The 14,407-nt window shown below is 40.0% G+C and overlaps 1 protein-coding gene across 1 annotated transcript in view; it reads right to left on the bottom strand.

The window, feature by feature from the left end:
- Window positions 1-14,407, bottom strand: part of SLC6A11 (solute carrier family 6 member 11) — a 134,672-nt gene that overhangs the window by 13,609 nt on the left and 106,656 nt on the right. Inside the window, exon 9 of the mRNA XM_047850768.1 lies at window positions 1,826-1,938. Within this exon, the coding sequence (XP_047706724.1) occupies window positions 1,826-1,938 (113 nt within the window). The remainder of the gene's footprint in view (window positions 1-1,825; window positions 1,939-14,407) is intronic.

The raw sequence follows: 14,407 nt of genomic DNA, 5'->3' as shown, positions 1-14,407 counted from the left end.
GGCTTTAACCACTGTGCTGGACTGCCAAGAGGGAGGGCAGCAAAAAGAGTAAAGAATTCTTTTACTGGTCACCATGTTGAGACACCCCCTTCCCTGGGGCCATTTGTTGGACCCATATCCTTTCTACTTTTCATTTCTACCCCCTCAGAAAAGGTATTTCCAACTTCACTGTGCAGGGGACTGAAGCACAGAGAGGTGAAGTGACTAGCCCAGAGGAACACAGCTAGTGAAAGTCATGGAGCTGGGACTCACACCCAGCCCTGTTTGACCCCAAAGCCCAGGCTCCTAGCCTCCAGGCTACCCTGTCTCTACAGTAAGGCTGGCTGCACTCATCCTTTCTCCGGGGTCCCCAGGGAAGGAAGGAGATGCAATTCAGGGAAGGCTGTTTATCCAGGACCCAAACTGAAGAGACATCAGAGCATGCGGTAGCTAAGAGGCACAAAAACCTGGGTGCATGTCCCAGCTGGTCACACGGCCTCAGTTTCTTCATCTGCAAAATGGGGATGACACAAGGGCCCTCGGTCCATGTGGTTATTGTGACAAAGAACAGAGGATGTGGTTCCAGCATAGCACAGCACACACGGGGGTGAGCAGATCACCACCTGCCCGCTGGGCCCCCGGGTCTCCCTTGCTAGCACAGTGTCTCAGCCCAAGTGCTGGCTCCGCTCAACACCCCCAGGGACTCACAGAGCCGAGGCCCCTGTCCCCCACCTCCCACTGCAGGACAGTCACTGTCACGCACAAGCTGCCAATCCCTCCCGAGGCCTCGGCCCTCAACAATAGAAGGGAAGATTATCAGCAGGAACACCCGGTGCTTCAGCAGCTCAGCTTTGCAGTTTCTGAGAAATCATCCAGGGGGGAGATCGGACTTGGCTGGGTTGACAGACACACCGGCCATGAGGTCTGGGTGCTAAGTGACTTGCACAAGGTCATGGGTGGGGCGTAGCACCTTGCCGCAGAGGCTGACAGCACAGCCTCCAGCCTTGGGTAGAAGATGTTCACTGGGGCTCACAGGAAAGCCCGCTGTGCTGGAACAGCAGGCAAAAGGGTGGACTTCGTCGAGTGGAGAGTGACTGGAGGCCATGGGGGTCTGGCTGGAAAGCCGAGGAGAGGACTGGGGGAGGGCTGGGAGTGCAGGCTGGGGTGAGTTTTACAGGGTGAGATTAAATGCATGCCTTCGTGAGGAGAAAACGGAAAACATGCACAGATAAATTGCTAGTTCTAACTATACACCCTTCACTGAGGAAGGCAGGCTGCCAAGTGCAGGGTGGGTGAGGGGAGCCCTATTAGCAACAATGAGAAGAGAGCAGATGGGTGGGATGTGGGGTGAGTGGGAGCTGGTGGTGGTACTGAGGACCCTTGTGGCATCCTGGAGTGCCTTGGGGGGCCGTAACACCGAGAAGAAGGAAGAAGGTACTTTTCTGTGTTCCTGTGTCCCCCACGATTTGACTGGGACAGAGCCCTCAGATATGCCATTAACTATAAGCCTCTCTCTGAGAATTTCTTCCTGCTTGCTAAGTGGTGCTACTAGGCAGAAATATTTTCACCAAATGGAAGTATTTAACAATTAAAAAAATTTTTTTATTGGGAGTTGGGAATTCTGGGTAAGGGAAAGTATGTTTGGGAAGACATGGAGGGACTCATACAGGTGCATCTGGGGGTGACAGAGGAGACCGCCTGGAAGGGGGTGCTGAGAGGAGACCACATGGGGACAGCAAGCAGGGCCCTGACAAGCAGCACCTAGAGGTGGCAATCAGGCCCCTGAGCTGCTCCCAGGTGCAGTGTCTGGCCTCCCTGCCCTCCCAGCCTGGGTTCTCCCCCTTACCTGGCTGTCCAGGCCCAAGAAGATCAGCATCATGAAGAACAAGGCAGCCCACAGTGGGGAGAGAGGCATCATGGTGACAGCCTTGGGGTAAGCAATAAAGGCCAGGCCGGGGCCTAGAGAGGAAGGAGAGAGAGAAAGGTGCTGGGTAGAGCTTGGTCCCTCATTCAATTGTTATTTGAATCCATCATATATTGAGTGCCCCCTTTGTGCTGGGTACTATGCCTCATTCTCCCTCAAGTCAGGTAAATTTCCCAGCCACCCTCCTAAGCTGTTGGTACTATTTTGATGCCCATTGCAGGGATGAGCAAGCTGAGGCATAGAAAGGTACGCAAGGGTCAGCAGGGGTCAGGATTCAAACCCAGGTTGGTCTGACACACAGACTTTCCCCTGCATAGACCTGTCTCTACTGTTCTCACTGGGGCAGACGTGGGGATGGTGGCTTATTAAAATGCGGGTTCTCAGGCCCACCTCACAGATTCTAATTGGGTCAGTCTAGGGTGGGGCAAGGACCAGGCACCAGGTGATTCCAAATGGGTAGCAGGAATAGCCTACCCCAGGCTGCCCCTTCCTTTGCTTCTTCCCTTCATTTCCTGTGTCTATACTCACTTATTTTGGCTGCTCCAAATAAAGAGCTTGGTTAGCACATCCTGAGGATGAACTTTATTAATATTGAGGGAGAGATACCTGATATTCTAGCCCTGAAGCACAGTGGTCAAGGGCACAGGTTCTATAGGCAGATGGCCTGGGTTCAAATGCTTATTCTTTATTGTGATCTGTATCTGTCTCCTCAGCTGAAAAATGGGGATGATAAAGTCCTACCTAATGAAATGGTTTTGAAAATCCAATAAGATGATGCAGAATATGGAAAGCACTTAAAATACTCAGTAAACATTAACTGATTATTATATTTGTTCTTAAAAGCAACATTATTAAAGTCTAATTTACCTATAATAAGCATTCATTTTAATTGTACAACTTCAGTGAGTTGTGAAGTGTATATACCCAGATAACTGCATTCAAGATGGAGAACATTTCTATTGCCCCATTGGGCCCCTCTGTGGTCTCTCTATCCCCATTCTCTGTCTTAGCTCCAGGCAACCATTGATCTGATTTTTTTTCCACCTTATATTAGCTTTGCCCATCCTATTTAGGAGTGGAATTGCTGGGTCATATGGTAACATAGCTTTAACTTTCTAAGAAATGCCAAACAGATTTCCAAAGTAGCTGTCATTTTATATTTCTACCAGTAATGTTGGAGGGTTCCAGTGGCTCCACAACCTTGGCAACACCTGATGTTATCAGATGTGGAGGATCTTCACGTAGCTTTGTTGTCTGCTCAAATGCCTTCTTTTGTGAAGTCCTTGTTGATTTTGCCCATTTTTTTTACTGGGTTGTCTCCCTTTTCTTGAGTTGTGAGAATTCCTGATATATTTGGGATATAAATCCTTTATCAGAGAAGGATGATTAATATTTCCTCCTACTCTGTGGCTTGCCTTGTCATTTTCTTAATGGTATCTTGTGAAGAACAGAAGTTTAAAATTTTCCACTTGTTTGTTGCTAGCATATTAAAAATACAATAGGTTTTTGTTTATTGTTCTTTTTGGCAATACTAAGTTCACTTGTTAATTTTTGTGTGTGGCTTTCTTACAATTTTCTATGTGGTCACTCATGCTGTTTATAAGTAAATACAATTTTGATCCTTCATTTCCAATCTTAATTATTTTTATTTATTTTTCTTGCTTTATTGCACTGTCTAGAAATTCTAGTACCATATGGCATAAAAGCAGAAACAGCATACAGCCTTGCTTTATTTCTGATTTTAGGGGCAAGCATTCAATATTTAATGGCTAGGAAATTAACATTTGTGCAATAACCACAGACCTTTTTTTTTTTTTATCTACCAGTTTTTCTCCTTATGTCCTTTTTTCCTATTCTAGTATCCAATTCAGGATTCCACACCATACTTCACGATTGTATTTCTTTACTCTCCTCCAAATTTGCAATAGTTTCCCAATCTTCACTTTCATGACCTTGACATTTCAACGAGTACTGGTTATTCTTTTGTGGAATGTTCCTCTGTATGGGTTTGTCTGATGTTTTATCATTATTAAACAGAGGTTATACAATTTTTTTAAGGTTATGCATTTTTTTTTTTTTTGGCAAGAACATTACAGAAGTGATGCTGTGTCCTTCTCAGTGCATCAGGTTAAAGGGGCACATGATATCTGTAAACTTTAGTACTGGTAATGTTTACCCTGATTACTTGGTTAGGTTGGTGAATGCCAGTTTCCTCCAGTGTAAAGTTACTGTGTTTCCCTTTATAACTGATAAGTATCTTGGTGAGGATAATTTGAGATTATGAAACTATCCTGCTTCAAGTAAAACTTTTACCCACTGATTGTAGTATCCATTGGTAGATCTTGCTTGCAACAATAACTCCTTTGAGGTTTGCCTAGTGGGTTTCTTTTCTTCATTCCTTCTACATTTATCAATTAGAATTCTTCTGTAAGAAAGACTGCTCCTTCACACTCATTTATTCAATTTTTATTTATTTCAATGTGGACTCCTGGGTATTCAGTTTATTCTACAGATTACAATCCAATACTATCATTATTAGCTTCTTCAGTTTGGTTCCTGTGTCCTTATGACATGCCTCCGTCCTTTTTCTGAGTACTTCCTTACTTTCTGGCACTACTAAATGTTTCAGCTTATCATGTCTTGCTCCAGCACTAGAATCAACTGTTTCTCCAAAAAGCCTGAGTTCCTTTAATTGAAAAATGGTGTTCAGAAATCAAGATCTGGCTTCTGGGTATGTTCGTTGCTACTGGAATATCATTTCTTGCAGGCCCTCTCAGCACACAAAGCTAGGAGACATATGTATGTCTATCTACACATATACACACACATATGTTTCTATATCTAACTGCATATATTTTAAGCCCACGAGTCCATCCTGATACCTCCAATTCTAATACAGATCACTGTAGCTTCTCCATTTTCTTCATGTGTAACTTCTTCCTCAGTGAAAATTCTGTCTCTAATGATCCCTATTGACTTGTTTGTTCAGTCCCCACATACACATACAATAGTTACAGAATTGCAAACCCATACTCCTGTACTAACAAGAGAACAGTACAGTGATTTTTGTTTTTAGCCTTATAGTGTCCAGTCAAAATACTGTGTCCAGAAATTTACTTAGATTTGGTCTTTTCTTTCCCATTCTCTTCAGTATGGTTACATTTTTTTTATTTGTAATGCAGTTAGGCTCATTTTTTACTGTTTGTATTCCATTTTAATTCCACTCAAAAAAAGGAACTGTTTATTTTGGGTGCTATGTGAAATGTTACTGTTACCGTGGTTCTCTAAGAGTCAGAACTAATAGAAACATACTAAGAAGTATTTTTTCCTTTCCATCTTTACTTAATTCCACCCTTCTTTCTATTCCTTGTCCACTCATGCCCTACAGGTAACCATTCTCTTCATTTTTTAGTTTATCCTTTCCATATTTCTTTTGCACAAATGAGCAGACATACTTTCTTACATCTCCTCCTTTCTTCTACAATGGGTAGGATACTATAGATATTTGCTTTTTAAACTTACATACACACATTTATCCTTTAAAAAATACTCATAAATTTCCATTTACTCGATTATTTTTATATTGTGAATGACTATTGTATTTTTTCAAAGACTTTTTTAGTATATATGAAGATAATTTTATAATTTATTTTATTTGGGCTATTAATAGGATGTATGATATTACTGGATTTCCTAGCATTACACCAACCTTGCATTATTCCTGGAGTAAATCCTACTTGGATTACCTTCTTTTTTAAAATTTTTTTAAATTATTATTTTTGAGAGAAAGAAAGACAGAGAGTGAACAAGCAGGGAAGGGGCAGAGAGAGAGGGAGCCACAGAATCGGAAGCAGGCTCCAGGCTCTGAGCATCTAGGACAGAGCCCGATGCAGGGCTCGACCTCACAAACTGCGAGATCATGATCTGAGCTGTAGTCGGCTGCCCAACCGACTGAGCCACCCAGGCGCCCCCCGCTTTATTTATTTTTTTTACATTTTTTTTAATTGTTTAGGTATATTACCTTTTTAATGTGATTTTGGATTCTAATGGTTTGGATTTGGATTTGCTAATATTGTATTTACTATTTTTACATCACTATGCATGAGTGATACTTTGTTTCTTTGCATTGTCTATTTGGTGTAGGTATCAATGTTATTCATGCTTCATATAAATGTTCCTTTCCTTTCCCTCTGGAATAATTTATAGAGCACTGGGATTATCTGGTGCTTGAAGTTTTTGTTGTTGTTGTGTTTATTTATTTATTTAGAGACAGAGAGGGAGGGGGGAGTGTGAGTGGGGGAGGGGAAGAAAGGAAGGGAGAGAGAGAGAACTCCAAGCAGTCCCTGCACTGTCAGCACAGAGCCTTACAAGGGGCTTGATCTCATGAACTGTGAGATCATGACCTGAACCAAAATCAACAGTTGGACACTTAATCAACTGAGCCAACCAGGTGCCCTGGATACTTGAAGGTTTGATAGCATTATCTGAGAAGCCATCTGGGCCTAGTGTTGCTTTTTGTTTTGTTTTGTTTTGTTTTGTTGGTAGGGTAGGTAATAACTTTTTTCCTTCTATGGAAATTGGCTTAGGTTTTCTAAATCAAATGTGGTCAATTGTGGCAATCTGTTTTTTCCCAGGAAAATATTCATTTTCTCTAATTTTTCAAATTTATGTGTTAAGAAGACTACAAAGCAGGCTCTTGTGATTTTTTTTTAATTTTTAAATTTTATTTAAATCCAAGTTAGTTAACATATAGTGTAATAATGATTTCAGGAGAATTTAGTGATTCATCACTTACATATAGGGCTCATCCCAACAAGTGCCCTCCTTAATGTCCATCACCCATTTAGCCCACCCCCCCCCCCCACCTCTCCTCCAGCAACTCAAATGTGTTCTCTGTATTGAAGAGTCCCCTTATGGTTTACCTCCCTCTCTCTTTTTACCTTATTTTTCCTTCCTTTCCCCTATGTTCATCTGTTTTGCTTCTTAAATTCCACCAATGAGTGAAATCATATATTTATCTTTCTCTGACTTATTTTGCTTACCATATAAATGTCTTCCACTTCAATGGTTATTTCCCCTTTATCATTTCTTATTTCGCTCTTGGTAAGTTCTTTTATTCTTGGCCGTTTGGTAACTTGTATATTTTTAAAACCCAGAATTTTAATTAGATCTACTGTTTGTAATTATCTATCCATAATTATTTCACTCCTTCCTGATTTTATCTTTATTATTTCCTTTCCTGTGCTTTCTTTTAGTTCACTTTGCTGTTTTTCTTAATGTAATTAATTTTCATTCTTTCACTTTTATCGATGTGTTTTTAGTATAGTTTTCTCTTATTATCAGTTTATTTCTATCTGTGTCTCCTTGTACCTCCTGCAGTTTTGCTTCATAAAGGTTATTGCTGTATTATTTGGTGCATATATTTTTATGTGTGCTGTATCTTTATTATGAATTATAGTTTTTACCATTTAAAAAATGTCCTTTGTAATGCTTAGTGCTTTGGCGCTTGAATTCTACTTTCCCTGATATTGCTGTCATTGTCTATTCCCTTATTTTTAGCTTTTATGAATCACTTTGTTTTAGGTGTATCTCTTATATACAGCATATATATAGGTCATGTTTTGTGAGCCAAATTGAAAATCTTTTTTTTTTTTTTTTTTTTTTTTTTTTTTTTTTGGGACAGAGAGAGAGCATGAACGGGGGAGGGGCAGAGAGAGAGGGAGACACAGAATCAGAAACAGGCTCCAGGCTCTGAGCCATCAGCGCAGAGCCTGACGCGGGGCTCGAACTCACGGACCGCGAGATCGTGACCTGGCTGAAGTCGGACGCTTAACCGACTGCGCCACCCAGGCGCCCCTTATTTTTTTTTGAGAGAGAGAGAGAGAGAGAGAGAGAGAGAGAGAGAAGGGAGGGGCAGAAAAAGAGGGAGAGACACAGAATCCAAAGCAGGCTTCAGGCTCTAAGCTGTCAGCACAGAGCCCAAAATGGGGCTTGAACCCACAAGCTGTGATAGCATGACCGGAGCCAAAGTCAGACGCCTAACTGACTGAGCCACCCAGGTGACCGAAAGTCTTTTTCTTTTAATGGATGAATTAAGCCCACTCACATTTATTGATATGATCAGTCTTAATTTTGACAAAATACTTGGTGGTTATGTGTATTTTTAAATATTTGTTATGTTTCTCTAGGAGCCATTTGTTCTTTTATTTATAAATGTTTTTTGGTATTTAGGAAGGTTTATGTTTTTGTCCTAGTGGTTATCTTTATACTTATTACATCTTTTAAAAATGCCCTTAGACCCTTATATTTTATTTAAACCTTTACTGTCTGGCTTTCCAGGTCTGCCCCCACCCCACCCCACCCCACCCCCCGTATCATTTGACATCATTTATGGTCTACACAACAATGAGCTTTTCTGTTTTCCTTTTGCCTTCTCTCTCCATCTTTTAGGTTGATGATTTCAACTCTGTTAACAGTACACAGCATATTTCTACATTACTCGTCTATCTTTTTCCCTACCTTTGTTTTGGTCTTAGATGTGTACTTACATATTTTTGAATGTTATTTATTTAGAGATTTACTTTTCAGTCTTTTTTCTAAGTTTTCCTAGTTATTCCTGGGTTGGATGAAGCTCACCCCATAGTAGATTCCTCCAAAGGACTTATGAGTGTAGAAGTCTCAAAGTTCTACTTAATATGGTTTTCCTATAACCTCGACATTTTCCATAGCCTTGATTCACACTTCTTTTTGTAAATTAAAAAAAAAAAAAGATACTGCTTCATAGTTGCCTTTCTTTGTATGTTGGTTTTGAAAAGTATGATACCAGTCTAAGTCTTTTGCCCTTTTAAGTTATTTAATCTTTTTTGCCTGGAAGCTTTGAGGATTTTATCTTTATCTTTGAAAGCTAATATCTTTATCAGGATGTCTTGGAGTTGATCAACCTGGGTTAATTTTCATTAGTACCTGAGAAGTCCTTTCAATGTGTAGATTGAGCTCTTTTTCTGTTTCTGAAGAGTCTTCTTGGATTATAGTTTTAAATATTACCGCTGTTCCATTGTTTTATTTTTCTTCTTCAGGGACCCTATAATGTGAGTATCTTCTTCTCTGCTGGTCTTCCATTTCTAGTTTTTGGTGGGATCGTTTTTACTTCTTTATGTCATTTTCATTCATCTGGTTGTTTTCCTTCCTTTTTAAAATGTCCCTTTATTTGCCTGAGTGGCTCAGTCGGTTAAGCATCTGACTTCAGCTCAGGTCATGGTCTCGCGGTTTGTGAGTTCGAGCCCCGCGTCAGGTTCTGTGCTGGTGGCTTGGAGCCTGGAGCCTGCTTCGGATTCTGTGTCTCTCACCCTCTCTGCCTGTCGCCCGCTCACACTTTGTCTCTCTCTCTCTCTCTCTCAAAAATAAATAAACATTTTAAAAATTTTAATAAAAAAATAATAAAATGCCCCTTTATTGAGACCATTCTCCAGTGGACATTTGTAATTTATTCTTCATTTCTGAGATAACTTGGCCTTATCTTTTTTCTCATTTCTTCCCCCCTGAGTTCAATTAACTTTCTCTTCATTCATTCCTGTGCCCTCTTCTCCTACCTGGTAGTTTTAAAATTCCAGGTTCAAGGTTTTTGTTTGTTTTTCTCACATCCTCAGAGGCTTCTTTGGATATATTTAATTCTGTCTGGAGTGTTGACTTACAATTTTCCTCTATGTCATGGTTGGTTTCATGGTCATTGATATGTGGGGAGTTTCTATTCCTGATTTTCTGCAGTAGCTCTGTATGGACTTGACTTTTCTCATGTTCATGTTTGTGGGTATTTTATAATATTCCCAACTTAATAGTGCCCTCTTTTGTCAGTACGGCAAAGTCCAGGTACTCTAGCAGCTTTTTGTTTTGAGGGTGGGGAAGGGTGATCTTCCCTTCCCACACCCTGATTTAATGGTTCTCTTTGGTTTTTCAGGACTTTATTTTATCTCCTTTTTTTTGGTTTTCCCTTCACCATCTAATCGTCAAAGGGCACTTCTCCTTTTCTTTTTGCCTTTTTCTCTCCCAGAAGTTCTGTGTTTCAAGTGGTGTCTCCTTTAAATTGTGCTGGTTCCTTTAAATGGCCCCTGTTCCTTGAATTACACATCGAATCCCTTCTCTGTTGTCCCTGGTCAGGGATCTGTCTGGATCTTTTCCAGGTTTTTCAGACTTACAGTGAATTTCATCTTTCTGGGGATTGCTCCAAATCACTCTTAGGTCCCTTCACCAGCCTGTCTTCTGTTTCCCCCATAGTTTTTCTCCGTTTGCTTTTGTTCATCACAAAGCCTTACCAGCTGTGAGGGTGCAGGTGGTAGCAGAAGGGATTATGCACTGAGATTGGTATTTTTTCTTTTTGTTACTGTTATCTGTAGCTTTAATATTTTCTGTCTTTGAGTTACGCAGGGGCATGGTTTTGTACAAAATATATTTTCCCTTCTTGTTTTTTTCTTGTTTGGGAAGGAAATTAGGATACAAGTAGCTATACAGCTCTCATAGTCCTCAGATATTCAGAGGTCTAACATACTCTAACTTTTAAAAGACCCACGTAAGATTGATATTACTTTTTTCTTACATGTTCGGTAGATTTCACCAGTGAAACCATCAGGGCTTCAAGTTTTCTTGGTAGAAAGGTTTTTGATATGAATCCAATGTCTTCTAAAAAGTATAGAGCTATTCAGTGTTTCTATTTCTTCTTGAGTCATTTTGAGTAAATTATATTTTTAAAGGAATTTTCCATTTAATCTACATTATCAAATATATTAGCTTGAAGTTGTTCATAATATTTCCTATTCTCATTTTTAATGTCTGTAGAACTTCATCCCCCTTCTTTCATTCCTGATATTAGTAATTTGTGTTTTCTCTCATTTTTTTTCCTTGATTAGTCTTACTAGGGGAATTATAAATTTTGTTGTTTAATACTGAATTTGGCTTTGGAATTTTATTGTGGGTATGTCTTCCCTTTATTATTTCTTTGTTTATACTTACTTTGGTTTTAATTTATACTTCTTTTTTTCAGCTTCTTCAGATAGAAACTTTAATTTTTTACTTTAAATCCTTCTTTCTAATTAGGCTTTAAAGTTATAAAATTCCCTGTAAGTACTTTAACTGTATCCCACAAGTTTTGATATGTTTTCACTACCATTCAATTTGAAATACTGTCTTCTTTGGCTCATGGGAAATTTAGAAACATGCTGCTTAATTTACACATACTTAAGGATTTTCTAGGTATATTTTCATTATGGATTCATAATTTAATTCAGTGGTAGTCAGAGAATATACTTTGTAATTTCAATCTTTTGAAACCTATTGAGATTTAATTTATGGCCCAATTTATATCCTATCTTGGTGAATATTTCATGTTCATTTGAAAAGAACTGTACTTTGCAGTTGTTCCTTGCAGTGTTTTATAGATGTCAATTAAGCTAAGTTGTTTGACAGTATTCAGATCTCTATGTCTTTATTAATATTTTGTATAGTTGTTTTAACATTAATGAACAAGGGGTGTTAAAATCTCCCACTATGATTGTGAGTTTGTCTATTTTTACTTTCAGTTTGTCAGTTTTTGCTTCATGTATTTTATTTTTAAAAGTTTATTTATTTATTTTGAGAGATGGGGAGGGGGGCACAAAGAAAGGGAGAATCCCAGGCAGGGATTCTCCATGTCAGCATGGAGCCTGATGCAGGGTGCAGACCCACGAACTGTGAGATCATGACCTGAGCCAAAATCAAGAGTCATACACTCAACCAACTGAGCCACCCAGGCACCACTGCTTCATGTTTTTAAAATCCCTGGCATTAGGTACCAACACATTAAGGATTAGCTATCTTATAAATAAACTGCTCCTTTTATAAACATTATGAAGTGTGCTCCCCATTATCTCTAGTAATACTCTTTGACTTGAAGTCTACTCTAATATTAACATAGCAAAGCCACTTTTCTTATGCTTGTTGTTTACATGGTATTATCTTTTCACTTTGTGTTACACGTTATCTGTGTCTTTAAATTTAAAGGATCTCTTGTTGAAAGCTTATAGTTGAGTCTTGCTCTTTTACTCAGTCTGATAATCTCTGCCTTTTACTTGGAGTATTTGGCTCATTTGCACTTAATATAATTATTGATATAGTTGGGTGTAATTTTACCATTTCATATTTGTTTTACTTTTGTCCCTTCTGAATTTTGGAGGTTTTGTTTTTTTGTTTACTCTGTTGTGTTTTTATTGCCTTCTTTTGGGCTGATCAATATTTTGAAATGTCCAATTGCACTTCATCTAAGCTTTGTAGCTCTACCTCCTATTATTATTTTCTAAGCAGTTAGCCAACAATATGCACCCATAACTCATTAAAGTCTATCTGGAGTTAGCAACATATTACTTTATCCTGCCACCACACATCTGACTCTTTCCACTTCTGATGATCATTCTGACATTTTCTGTCTCAAAACAGAATTCAGGACTTAACCACATCAATAATTATGAAATGGAAAGAGACAGATACTCCAATTAAAAGACATAGATAATCAGACTGAATAAAAAAGCAAGACCCAATTATAAGCTGTCTAAAATCTCAACCTCCAGGAGAGGGTATCTCACAGAAAGTATCACAGAAACAGACCAAGGGACATGTGGGTAAGGGCTTGGGATCATAGCATGACAAAATCTGAGTCCTGTGAGAAGTATATGTTGCCTTTCTGGCTCAGTTTCCAGGTATTCTGGGACATCCCATTGAGCATTCTGCCATCTAATTAGGTATTTTCCAAAAATCACTCATCAGAAAGCAAGCCCAGGTCCTTCCGAGCAAGGTGAGGTGGCCACACACTCACTTAAAACTTGCAATTTCTCCATATGGCAGATGTTCCCAAGGAGAATCTTAGCCTGACCCCTATGCCCAACCAAGGGCACAGAGCAGATTTACCAGCTGGATACCAGGAGCAACACAGGAAGGTGAGCCAGAAAAGGCTACAGCCAGGTTGTAACACCTATGAGCTGTGTGACCTTGGGTGAACCACTTGAGGCTCTGAGGTATGGGGTCCATATCTCAATGGGCATGGTAAAACCTAGCGCTGTTTATGTGAACAGTGCCCCCTGCAGTTGTGCAGAGCTTATTCTGCACAGCCACGAGTGGAAGCCCGGACAAAGCCTACCCTGCAGAGGTGCTGTGAGAATTTCGTGAGGTAGACTATGAAACACAACCACCCCAGAGCCTGACAAACGAGACACAGTAAATCCATTATGATCCATCCATCCAGTGGAATACCACAGAGCCATGAAAACTCTTGATTGAGATCTCTGTTTACTGAGGCACAAAGTTCCTCATGCTTTATTGTGAAGGGGGAAATGTAGTCTACTGAATACCAGGGGCAATTTGATCTGATTTCCATCAACACACATATGGATATGTAGGCATGGAAAATGCCATGACAGGAAAAACCCAAAATGTTGTCTGATTTGGAGTGCAGCGTTTTTCCTTTGTTAAGATTTCCACATTTTTCTAACATGAATATGCTTTCAATTTGAAATTAGAAAAAAAAATAATAAAATTTATTTTTAGTTGGCTCTTTTCCTTTCTATGAATCTTCTCTGAACTCCATCTATAAAATGGAAATAATGATAAAAAGAGAAAACATAATGCTGCAGATATCTTATCCCACTGCACACCTAAGGCAGAAATTAGGACATTCATTTTATAGAGGAGGAAATGAATTCTTGGAGTGGGCAGTGCTCCCATATAGAAGGTAACACTCTTTTTTTACAGGGCTGTCTGTGGTTTGATGCCAGGAAGGAGCATGGGTGTTTGGTCAAGGGTCAGGTGCCCACAGTGGGCAGTAGGATGGCATGGTCAGAGCATGGGCTCTGGAGCCAGAGGGCCTGTATTAAATCCCAGCCCTGTCCCTTCCAGCCTTCCAGCTTGTGTAATCTTGGTTGAGTGACTTCACCTCTCTGAGCCTCAGCTTCCTTATCTGTAAAACAGGGGTAGCTTCTTTACAGAGTAAGCACTTGATGAGTGAGAGCTTTGGTCAGATTAATATCCTCTAGGCTAGCTCTGGCATCCTGATTTCAGCAGGGATGGTGTCTCTCTCTCTCTCTCTCTCTCTCTCTCTCTCTCTCTCTGACATACATTATCCAGAGGAAGGTGGACCCTGAGTGGTCACGGAGCAAAGCTTTGCAACCACGTCCCTGCTCTGATGTCCATATCCACCACCTTGCCCAGCTTGGTGGGTTAGAGGGGTGCTTCCTGGTGGGTTAGAGGGGTGCTTCCTGATCTATGTGTGCCACATAAAAAAGGATACTGTGGAACAACATTTTCCACAGAGGCAGTGTGGCTCCCACAAGTGCTTGGGGGTGGTCACAATAAATGGGGGCATGACTTGCACTGAGTAGATGGAGGCCAGAAAGGCTAAGCTCCCTGTGCTGGTCTTGACAAACTGTTCTACTACACATTCTTGTAGGTGAAAAACTTATTTAGACTTAACTGAGTTTAGAACCTAAC

This window comes from Prionailurus viverrinus, chromosome A2 (assembly GCF_022837055.1).
Source record: "Prionailurus viverrinus isolate Anna chromosome A2, UM_Priviv_1.0, whole genome shotgun sequence".
Taxonomy (NCBI): domain Eukaryota; kingdom Metazoa; phylum Chordata; class Mammalia; order Carnivora; family Felidae; genus Prionailurus; species Prionailurus viverrinus.
The sequence above is the reverse complement of the archived record's forward strand: the minus strand, read 5'-3'. Positions and strand labels throughout refer to the sequence as shown.